The 12,296-nt window shown below is 50.3% G+C and overlaps 1 protein-coding gene across 1 annotated transcript; it reads right to left on the reverse strand.

Annotated features, from left to right (window-relative positions):
• Window positions 1–2,974: 2,974 nt before the first annotated feature.
• LOC142014044 (olfactory receptor 8D4-like) lies at window positions 2,975–3,922 on the reverse strand. Its single transcript, XM_074996054.1, has one exon. It carries the CDS (start codon window positions 3,908–3,910, stop codon window positions 2,975–2,977), a length of 936 nt encoding a protein of 311 aa, XP_074852155.1. The 5' UTR covers window positions 3,911–3,922.
• Between the last annotated feature and the right edge of the window lie 8,374 nt (window positions 3,923–12,296).

A 12,296-nucleotide genomic window follows, 5' to 3' on the forward strand; every position in this document is an offset into this window, starting at 1 on the left:
TGCCCGGTGCTCCAGTGGGAAGGAACAGATCAGGTATTCATCCAGTGCTCCAGCCCCTGTCACCCATTCCCAGCTTCTGGCAAACAGAGGCTAAGGATGCCATCCCTGCCATGAGTGACTCTACCTTGGTGTCCTGTCCCCACATGTCCCCTCCCTAACCCTCTGGGTGGCATTCCCTGCATCCCCTTGTCCTGCAGGCACCAGTCTCCACTCATCTCTGCCCATCCTGACCTATATTTGTTCATGGACTTGGTTCGTCAAACAGAGGCTTGTCTACATGGTGACACACTACTGGTCAGAGGTATAAATTACATGACATTTCAGTGTGTCATGCACTATCTAGCTTGGAGACCTTGGCTACGTCTACACGTGAAGCCTACATCGAAGTAGCCTATTTCGATGTGGCGACATCGAAATAGGCTATTTCGATGAATAACGTCTACACGTCCTCCAGGGCTGGCAACGTCGATGTTCAACATCGACGTTGCGCAGCACCACATCGAAATAGGCGCTGCGAGGGAACGTCTACACGCCACAGTAGCACACATCGAAATAAGGGTGCCAGGCACAGCTGCAGACAGGGTCACAGGGTGGACTCAACAGCAAGCCGCTCCCTTAAAGGGCCCCTCCCAGACACACTTGCACTAAACAGCACAAGATCCACAGAGCCGACAACGAGTTGCAGACCCTGTGCATGCAGCATGAATCCCCCGCTGCAGCAGCAGCAGCCAGAAGCCCTGGGCTAAGGGCTGCTGCCCACGGTGACCATAGAGCCCTGCAGGGGCTGGAGAGACAGCGTCTCTCAACCCCCCAGCTGATGGCTGCCATGGAGGACCCCACAATTTCGACGTTGCGGGACGCGGATCGTCTACACGGTCCCTACTTCGACGTTGAACGTCGAAGTAGGGCGCTATTCCTATCCCCTCATGGGGTTAGCGATTTCGACGTCTCGCTGCCTAACGTCGAAGTTAACTTCGAAATAGCGCCCAACTCGTGTAGCCGTGACGGGCGCTATTTCGAAGTTAGTGCCGCTACTTCGAAGTAGCATGCATGTGTAGACACAGCTCTTGATAGGCATACTGGAGCACACTGTGATTACAGAACAACAAGAAGCCTTGTGGCACCTTATAGACTAACAGATATTTTGGAGCATAAGCTTTTGTGGACAAAGCTTTCTTTGCCCACGAAAGCTTATGCTCCAAAATATCTGTTAGTCTATAAGGTGCCACAAGACTTCTTGTTGTTCTCGAAGCTACAGACTAACACGACTACCTCTCTGATTCTGTGATTACAGTTTCCTAACAAACCTTCTCTTCTCTCTTCTGACTGAGAGTCACATCTGTCTGTGGATGGGGTGCAGGGCCTGGGGGCCCCCCCACACCATGTGACAGGGTCACATGCCGATACCTTCACTGAGGTGTTCCTTGATGGGACAACACGAGCAGAAAGGCAATGAAACAAGCTATCATAAGCAGACAGCGAAAGAGAATACCCCTTACTTAACTGTCCAATCCAGTGGCAGCAAGACGCCATTACCTGTGTGGTGTCTGGCACCTGTTCTGCTCCTTGCTGTGTTCATAACTTTTGATGGCATGAACATTTGCCCTCTCCCAACGCCAGGGCTGCCTCTGATCAGTTATCCTGCACAGCAAACTTCTGACGGCCCCAATAACTGCAAATCAAGTGAGGTACAAAGGAACTGGAACCAGGTTTATTGTTGTTCACTCATGGGCTTTATTACCCTGGGTGTCCCCACTTGGACGCCAGCAGTTTTACACTAATACATGCATGTGCCTTGACAATGGACGTGACTTAATTGACGGCAGGGGGGATCCATCATCCCCTAGGTCACTCAACACAGTCCCTGTTACGCACGCTTTTATACACAGGTATAAACAAGTTACGTACTTGTGACATATCCCAGGTACAACCCCTGATTATATTATGTTATAATATGTTGACACCCCTTAATGTAACTAGATCTTACTCATTACCTTGTTGATAGTGGTACCATCAAAACAACACTATCACTCAAGCTGTCATAATGACTCTGTACTGAACCTGGTCAGAATGTCACAATGCTAAGCTATTATCTATGGGAAGTTTATGGGTAGTCTATGGTACCATGCAGGATGTTCTGTTACCATACTGGAAGGTATTTATGTGTATCACTGAGTGCCTTGTGCTTTGGGGTAGTGTTCTGATTAGCCCTGTCTCTCTGCCACAGTCCCGCGAGCCTGTGTTGCTCACAGCTCGGCTTTTTGCTTTTAGCTTGCTCTACGTTAATATAGTTAACCCTGTGTTGTTCAGGCTTGAGGTGCTTTAGCTAGGCATTGACCATTGTTTCAAGCCTTTAGCCTTAAACCAAGCCTGATTATCAGGCCATCTCATAACTGCACTAATCTTCAGACCATACATAGAGCCCTATACAACCTCTATCTCCAAGAGACCCCTGGTATACCCTTAGCCACCATGAAAGAAATTGAGCAGATGGGTCATCTGTAGTCACTGAGGACTGCCCTCTGTCCCACAGCAGGACATAAGAGGTTAGCTTTACATATTGGAAGGAGTAGCACAAGCTTGGATCTAAGAAGAACACTTTGCTGCTCCTCTTCTTTGGTGATGGCAGAAGAGAGGTGCTTTTTACTCCGGGCTCTTCAAAGTAATAGCTGTGAGCTGTCAAGCAGGGCTTTTAGGTTTGCATATTATGCTCTGCCTCAGAGCTTTCTCAAGCGTGAGGCTGTCCTCATGAAACAAACTCATACGTTACACCCTTGTGATATTTTGGTGCCCAGTGGGGTTTCCCAATTCTTACATACAGAATAACCTACTTAAACTCTTATGTGAAGCAATGAAACCACACTCTCTTATGCCTGGGCATATCTCTTCTCTCCAGGCAGAATTAGATGGCTTTTTATCCACCCCAATAACCACAAAAGATAATAAAAATTGTACCACATTTCTACAGTCAATGTTACAGGCCCACTTTCCTGCTGATGGTCTTCTTGATGGCTCCCTTCACCTCCTTGTTCCTCAGGCTGTAGATCAGGGGATTCAGCATGGGGATCACTACTGTGTAAAACACAGAGGCCACCCTGTTGTAGTCCAGGGAGTCAATGGATGAGGGGCGTAAGTATATAAATAGAGCACTTCCGTAGAAGAGGGTGACAGCCAGCAGGTGGGAGGTGCAGGTAGAGAAGGCCTTGCACCTGCCCTTCATGGAGTGGATCCGCAGAATGGTGGAGAGGATGTACATGTAGGAGATGAGGATTTGCAGGGAAGTGGACAAGCCAATGAGAAAGCTGAAAGTAAAGAGCACAATCTCGTTGATGCGTGGGTCAGTGCAGGAGAGTTTCAGCAGTGGGTGGACGTCACAGAAGAAATGGTGGATCCTGTTGGAGCCGCAGAATGATAAACTGAAGGTGCATCCGACATGAACAACGGCAGTTGTGAAACCAACAGTGTAGGATGCACCAACAAGCCGAAGGCAAGCCGCAGGGGACATCAGTGTGCTGTAAAGCAAGGGATTACATATGGCGACGAAGCGGTCATACGCCATCACCGCCAAGATGACGGCCTCCACAGTAACAAACACAGCACAGAGAAACATCTGCATGACACACCCAGAGAGAGAAATGCTGTTCTCGTCAGATAACAATGTTTCGAGCATCTTGGGGGTGATGGTCAAGGTGCAGCAGAGATCTATGAGGGACAAGTTACTGAGGAAAAAGTACATGGGGGTATGAAGTTGGGCTTCAGCCCTTATTAACACAATCATTCCCAGATTCCCCAGCAGGCTGATAGCATAAATCACTAGGAACAAGAGAAAGAAGACCATCTTCTCTTGGGGCTGATCTGTTAGCCCGAGGAGGATGAATTCTGTCACCATGGAGTGATTTCCCCCAGCCATGCCTTTAATAAGATTAATCTGCCGGGAAAAAGGATGACAACATTAAACACGGTGCAGCATAAAATGCAGCAGCGACTGAGAGTAAAGGCTCCACCTGTTCTCAAAGAAAAAGGCATTTATTTCAGTTCCACCCTCCCAAGCCATGCGTGGGAAGTGCCCTGAAATAGTCAATTAACACTGTATGTTGGGTATGAGATGATGGAGTTTAGTCGATGGATATTTTAGTTTAATCACCCCTCACCAGAGCATTGGATTCGATGGAGCATGCAGGAGGGATGAGGCAGCTCAAGGTAATTTCCTTGAGTTTATAAAAAACTAGTCCAGAATTAAGAAAACCTCCAGTCATCAGTCATAATGTTTGTAGATGACATAAAAATCAGGGGGAGAGGAAAATAACAAATAGGTCAAGTCACTGATACAGAATGACTAAAATTGCTTGACAAGCTTGGCTCAAGAAAACATGCACTGAATGTGGCTATGAGTAAATATACACTTAGAAGTAAAGTCCATAAGCTTAACTTAGAGGAGTGGGGGTTGTCTATTGGGAAGCAGTGACCATTGAAAAAGATCTGTGCATCATGATGGATAAGCAGCTGAATCTGAGCTCCTGGTGCAATAATATGGCCACCTCATGCTGGGGTACTACAGTGTTGAAGACCATCCTCAGGGTTGCGGGAAATATTTTGGGATTGTGTTTTCTGTCCTTCCTTATAGAGGAGGTCAGATTACATGATCACAGTCATTCCTTCTGGCTGTAAAATCAACAAATCTATGTTCTCTGACAGCTCCGGCTTGATCCCCTTCCAGATGACAGAACTGGTTTAGTGATCAGGGTGACCACGGTCATGAAGGGTGGAATAAGCTTCTTGCTAAAAGAAATGATGCTTGTGAGCTTTTAAAGGACAGTCTCCCAAGCATGCAATGGGCGAACAAAAACCCATGGGTTATCTGAAGACATATAGGGTTATAGGTCTTAAATTAAATCTTGTGTGAAGGCAGTTGGTTGTTTGATGATCCCCCATTTGTATCGTCCTTTCTTCCACCTGATAACTAAAAACCCTTTGTTTTAAGAAGGTTGTACATCAGTCTTAATGGTCACGGGCTCCCCAAAAAAGAAAACGCATAAATTGGAAATCCAGTGAGACCTGCAGGGTGATAAGTGGGTGGTATACAGAAGAGCTATGTCTACACTACAGAGATCCTTTGATAGAAGTTCTTCCAGAAGATAACTTCCAGAAAAACTCCTTTGGAAAGAGCGTGTCCATACACAAAAAAGCAGATTGAAAGATCAGTCCACTCTTTTGATAGAAAGCACCCATGCAGCCCCGATCTTTCAAAAGAAAGGGCCAGGGATTGAAAAATCCAGTGCCGTGAGGACTCCTTTTTTGAAAGAAAGGCCCCAAGGAGTGTCTATGCACTATTTCTTTCTAAAGAAGCTTTCAAAAGGAGACAGTCTTCCTAAAATGGGAGTGGAAGAGCACTTTCAAAAGGAACACTCCATTCTTTATTTTACTTTCAATAGAACACTTTTTGTGTGTAGACGCTGTATGGGATCGTTCAAAAGAGCCCCCTTTCGAAAAACCATTCGAAAGAACTTGCTAGTGTAGATGCAGCCAAGGAGAAAAAGTGGAAGACTCGTGAGATTCTGCTCTAAGAGAAGTAAAGGCAAGAAACTGAGCCCCTGCTGTTGGTCCACTCAGAACATTGAAACAGAGGTGCTGCTAGCACTGTATCAAAGACTGAAGGTCCATCAGAGTAGTCATTAAGTGTAAGGTGTGGTGAGACAAATTTGAGAAATCTGAGCTCAACATCCAGGGCTCATCAGTCTGGGCTGAATAAATGTAAAGCTTGGGAGTTTTCCATTTCCTTTTTATTTTTTGCGAATGCCAATTTATTTTGATTTCTTGTATAAATTAGGATTCCTTCAGAAAAATGCTTTGATGACAATTAAAGAAAATATAAAGGATGCTATTTCGTATAGGTCCTGGATGGCAAGGCATAGGGTGAAAAGAAAATGGGCTATTACTGTGAATGACTAATGGGAACAAAACTATCGTAAACAGCTTTAGTGGAATAATATAGCCTGAAAGGGGGGAATTCACCACCATCTCCGAAGAAGGTGAAGGAGAAGATTAAAGTGAGACATTCCAGTTAAGGTGTTAGGGAAAAGCTCTGCAGCTGAGCAGTGGGACTGCGCTGCCGAGGGTGGAAAGAAACCTGGAGAACATAAGGAGCTGGGAAACTGGACTCATGGTGCAAAAAGACTTTTTTTGATTCCAGCTGTCTATGACTCTGAACACCAAGAAATATAAGTGACTTACCAGGAAGATGCGAGATGCATCTGGGCAGTCAAGGTTGATTTGCTTCCCAACTAGCCTGCGACTGGAACTGCAGAACCATCCAGTAAATTCATGTTCAGATTTTAGAGAAATGCCTTTGGTTGTTTGAATGTCTGAAAGTTGTATTTCTGTCTGGGAAGACCCTGACTAGATTCTGCCTGGAAAGAGATGTCTGGGTTGGTTGAGCTCTGAGCTTTTAAACATAGACTTTTTCATGTTTCTTGGAGAGCTCCTCACGGGAGCTCAAGACACATGAGCTCATTTTTCTTATTTTTCTCAGAGGAATCTCATACAGAAGAATTGGATGATTAATCCCTTCTGACTTCATCTCAACGGTAGTGGTTCCTACCACTGAAAAGTTAATTCAGACACTTGCATGGGCTAATTTAAATATCTGATGCCCACATCTTATCTTTTTTCTGTATTTTAATTAAGCGTTTTTATTTCCTGCCTCTGCTTTCAGCTCTCACTATAGGACCATAGTTGTTCAGAGACTGGAATAGACTCTTAGAATTGAAGGCTAGATCACTCAGTCTAACCTCCTCCATATTGCAGGCCACAGAACTTCTCCTACCATGCCCACTATAGGCCCCAAACCTCTGGCTGAGTAATTGAAATCCTCAAATCATGATTTAAAGACTTCAAGCTGCAGAGAATACACCATTTACTATAGGTTATATCAGCAAGTGGTCTGTGCCCCATGGCTTCAAAGGATGGCTGTCGGAGAAAGAAAGATCCTGAAGGATGGGCACTGGTGTAAGTCCTTAGGCCTGAATGAAAGTGGACAAACATGATACTATGAGTCACAAGAAGTCTCTGTCAAAACAGATGTGTGCCTGTACGTCAGTGTTCGGGACATGAACTCGCCATCAGTATTGCTAACACTGCTAAAACACACAGAACATGTTAATACATTCCACCAGGACAGTGTAAGGGCACCCCAACCTAGCATATGATGAAATGGTTTTTAAAAATGATGAATAATGAAGCTTGGTCTGGAATATCAGGAGGAAAGCACAAGGGGAGGTAACAAGCATGTCATGAAACAGGTAAGAGGATACATAGAGGCGATGTCTACACTAGCACACTGCGTCGAGGTAGCCTATTTCGAAGTCAGAACATCGAAATAGGCTACTTCGACGCGTATCGTCTGCATGTCCTCCAAGGCTGGTGCCATCGACATTCAACGTCGAAGTAGTGACAGGGAACGTCGAAAGGAGCCGCCCCGGAAGGAAATGCAGAGCGTCCACACACACAAGCATCCCCATTTCGAAATAAGGGTCCAGGAAAGCCCGCGGACCAGGTCACAGTCTGGACTAGCCCTTCTGGGGCAACAGCAAGCCGCTCCTTTAAGAGGCCCCTCCCAGACACACCCGGCCTGCCCAGCACGAGGTCTGCAGAGCAGTAGCCACTCCCTCGCAGACAAAGTCACAGCAGATATGGACACCCAGCAGCAGCAGGATGAAGAGGCCCTCCAGGTAGTCATCCAGGGGGCAAGCTCCCTGATAGGTGCTGACCAGGAGGCTGCCCAGTGGTTCCTGCCAGAAGAGCCCTCCCCGAAGGCAGACACGGACGCCCCTGACCACCGGGCTCGCCTCTACCTCACCAGCTACGAGTGGTGGGAGCAGCTCATGATGTGGGAGTGGGACGACGATATGTGGCTCCAAAACCTCCGCATGCGCCAGCAGACCTTTCTCAAGCTCTGCCAGTGGCTCACCCCAGCACTGAGGCACCACGACACCCAGATGCGGCGCTCCCTCCCCGTCGAGAGGAGGGTCGCAATAGCCGTCTGGAAGCTGGCCACTCCAGACAGCTATCGCTCCGTGGGACACCAGTTAGGAGTGGAAAAGGCTACGGTCGGGGCCATCGTCATGGAGTTAAGGAGGCCTGGGCACGCACTCACTGTGGGGAGGGGTGGCCGGGTGTGGGTTTGGGGAGGGAGGGAGGGACACCGGGGAGGGAGGGGTTGGGAGGGTGGGGTACCCGGGGAGGTGCCTGGGAGGGGCACCTGGGGGAAGAGCCCTGGGGCACCCTGCACAGCCTCATGGGCACCTGTGTTCCCTCCCCACAGGTGGTCCGTGCACTTAATGCCATGTTGCCCCAGAGGGTCGTCCAACTCAGGGACCTGGATGCAGCTGTCGCTGGATTCGCCTCCATGGGGCTCCCAAACTGCTTCAGGGCCCTGGATGGGATCCATGTCCCCATCCGCGTCCCAGACCACAGTGGAGGAAGATACATAAACCGCAGGGGCTACCACTCCGTGGTCCTGCAGGCCATGGTGGACGGTTCGGGCCGCTTCCAGAACGTGTATGGGGGCTGGCCCAGCTGCACCCATGATGCTTGTGTTTTTAGGAACTCGGGCCTGTGCCGCCAGCTAGAGGCAGGGACCTACATCCCACCACCGTGCCCCTCTGCCTCATGGTAGATGCAGCCTACCCCCTTCAGCCCTGGCTCATGCGCCCGTACACTGGCCACCTCAATGCCAGCCAGGAGCAGTTCAAAGCCCGCCTGAACCACGCCCGCCAGGTGTTGGAGAGGACTTCGGACGTCTGAAGGCCCGCTGGCGGTGCCTTCTTGCCCGACTGCACGTCAGCCTCCAAAACATCCCCCAGGTTGTGGGCGCGTGCTGCACACTCCACAACATCGTTGAGAGCAAGGGGGAGGCTTTCGTCCAGGGGTGGGCGGTCGACGCCGGCACGGGCTTCCCCCAGCCAGCCGCTGCACCCAGCCACCAGGCCCACCATGAGGGGGTAAGGGTCCGCGAGGCTCTGTGGGCCCACTTCAATCAGGGAGACCCCCGAGCACCTCTCTGGCCTTCCCCAGAAGATCCCCCCCCCACACAGCCCGCAATGCCCACACACCACCTCCAACACCCGCACGCCACCCCCCCCAACAAGCACACGCCTCCAGCTTTTTGGAAAATAGAACCTTTTTTTTTCTGAAACCTGAAAACTTGTTTTGTTCACAACAGAAACTGCAACGAATATACAAAAAGGGGGACAACTATATACATGGGGGACAACTATATACATGGGGGCCCAGCGGCCGACTCGGCTGTTGGCCCATCAGTCCGGGGTGGGGGTAGAGGGGCGCGACCTGCAGCAGGTATGGCTTGCAACCCCCCCTCCCCCCCCGTGTCCACGGTCCCCGGTATGGCCGGCTGGGGGCTGGGAGGACCAGCAAGTATGGCCAGGATGCCTCCACTGGCCAGTCTTCAGCCCCAGTGGGCTCTGTGGAGCTTGCAGGTGGCGAGGCGGGTGGGACAGCAGGCGGAACAGCAGGTGGCGAGGCGGGTGGGGCGTCAGGCAGTGCAGCGGGGGGGGCCTCGGGTGGAGCAGTGGGGAGGGCAGCCCGGGGGACAGTTGGGGGCGGGAGCTGGGTGACGGCCTCCCGGATCGACCTGGCTATGTCCCAAAAGACCCCTATAAAGTCCTCCCATGCCACCCACCACCAGGTGGACTCCTCCTGGTCAAACCAGAGTCTCTCCTCCACCACCTCCATCTGCCACCGGAGAGCTGCCAGGAGCTGTGGGTCCACAGGGGCCATCCCAGAGTCCGGTGGTGGCAGGACCGTCCTGCTGCCCTTGGGGGTGTCTCCAGCCGCTGGCGGTGGCTGACCTCTGGCAGGCTGTCGGGGATGACGGACGGTGCCTGACTGCCTGGGGCGTTGGATGCTGCAGCTGGAGAGAGGGAGAGAGAGAGGCGAAGGCTGTTAGTACAGTGCCCTGGCCCATGGCCCGTTCCCCCTGCCCCCTCTTGGGTGCTGGGTCTCCATCCCCATTGGTGGGTTTGATGTCCCTGTTGGCTGTCACCATGGCATTTTCCCCATGCCCCCGGGGTTAAGGCTGAGTGCTGTCCATGGGTGCAGGTGCTGATGGGCGCTGATGGCCGTGCCATCGTCCTGGGACCGTACAGTGGCTGGGCGTTTGCAGGTTGGGGTCCGCTGGGGGAGTGTGAGGCTCCCGGTCATTTCTGGTGCCCCCGCCCATGGGTGTGTGCTCTGTGGGGTATGTACCTGACCATCCATTGCCGCGGTCGGGGGAAGCCTGGTGGGTGGACGCCTGGCTGGTGCTCTGGGAGGGGAGGTCGATGAGGAGTCCCCCGTCCTTGCTGCTGGACCCCCTCTTCTGCTGTCCCGAGGTGAGGCTCCTCAGGTGGGCCCCAGGGTGCGGTGCTGGCCTCTGGGCTGGACTCCAGCTCCGAGGCCTGCTGGGGCTCGTCAGCTGCGGTGTCAAGGGTGGCTGGGGGGGAGCAGGTGTCCCGGGGGCCCAGGATGGCCCTGAGCTCCCTGTAATAGGGGCAAGTGGCGAGGGCAGCCCCAGACTGGCTGGCCGAGTCCCGGGCCCGGGCGTAACCCTGCCGCAACTCCTTCACCTTACTCCAGATGAGATCCAAAGTGTGGGCAGGGTGACTCCGGGCGGCCAGGCCCTTGGCCAGTCGGGCGAATGCTTCTGCGTTCTGCTGCTTGCTCCCTATCACGTGGAGCACCTCCTCTTCACCCCAGAGCCCCAGCAGGTCTCAGAGCTCGGCCTCCAACCAGGAGGGGCCCTGCCTCTTTTTGGCCCCCCACTTGGCTGCTGGGGGTGCCTGGGTCCCCTCAGGAGGGGGCGCTCAGGGGGCTGGCTCGATGCCATGACGCTGGGTGCTCGGGTCAGGGTCTGGAGAGGGCATGCAGGGCTAGCACGTGCATGTGCTGCTGCCTGCACACTCTCAGCTTCCTGCCACAGGAAATCCGGGTCCGTGGTGCTTTAAAGGCCGCTGCGCAGGGGGGACCATAGAGCCCCGCAGGGGCTGGACAGAGCGTCTCAACCCCTCAGCTGATGGCCGCCATGGAGGACCCCGCTATTTCGAAGTAGCGGGACGCAGATCGTCTACACACACCCTACTTCGATGTTCAACATCAAAGTAGGGTGCTATTCCCATCTTCGGTGTCTTGCCGCCTAACATTGATTTCAACGTCGAAATAGCACATGGCGCGTGTAGACGCAATGGGTGCTATTTCGACGTTGTGCTGGCTACTTTGAAGTAGCTGGCTAGTGTAGACGCACCCAAAATGGCGCCATTTAGACCCCACTTTAGAAAACAACGTCTGACTTATTGACCCAACAATTCCCCTCCTTGATGGTTAGTGAGATTGAGAAAACAACGAAACTAGACCATTACAATTTAACCATAACATTACAATTGTTATTTTAAAGAAAACATATTAGAATTATGCATTATGGGCCTTTTGGTACATACATATACTGATAATACAATTAAATACACTGTTAATGTACATTGAATACCAATACAAACAAACAGTGGATTTTTAATCCGTGATCCAAAACCATTCATACTTGTAAACAAATCCCACCAATGACTTTGAACAATAGGTTGAATACTACATTCTGACTTTTTTCATTTTATTTGCCGCATGTTGGACTGTAACTCTTGCTTTTTTACCCTGATACCCAATTTGTTTTATTATTTGTATTAACTTGGGGTGATGAAATAGGGACTTTATAGCTTTGACACTTGGTTTCATGTTAATAGGTTTAACCTTTCTTATGAGCCGAAGGTTAATTTTGACCTTGTTATTGGTTGGCTCCAATAGATGGACCTCCACATCACATCCTTGTATGTGGTATGCGTTATATATACATAGATTGGAGCCGTGCTTATTTAAGACTATATGAAATGTATTTACTGTGAACGTTGGACAAAGACTTCTTATACATATACACCCTTTCTGAGTCTGGACAGCTACTGAATGGTTTAATTTTGGATTGAGCAGATGTATTTTATAAAGACATTTTCCTTCCCATGCATTTAAACATACATGGCTTTGTTCCCATAACCCAGTAGTACCCAAGTATTTTAAAGTAGGTTGCTCTACACATGCTTTCAAGTTTACTGTTTTTACCTTTTTTTTTTTTTTTTTTGATATGTGCCCACATTTTATTATGAACTGGTATTAAAACGGACTGGTTTATGAACAGACCTAGTGGAATGATAGGATGTATTACCTTTTTGGTGGCTTTTTCAGAGTTAGTATATAATAAAGGT

Source organism: Carettochelys insculpta, chromosome 6 (genome assembly GCF_033958435.1).
Source record: "Carettochelys insculpta isolate YL-2023 chromosome 6, ASM3395843v1, whole genome shotgun sequence".
NCBI lineage: Eukaryota > Metazoa > Chordata > Testudines > Carettochelyidae > Carettochelys > Carettochelys insculpta.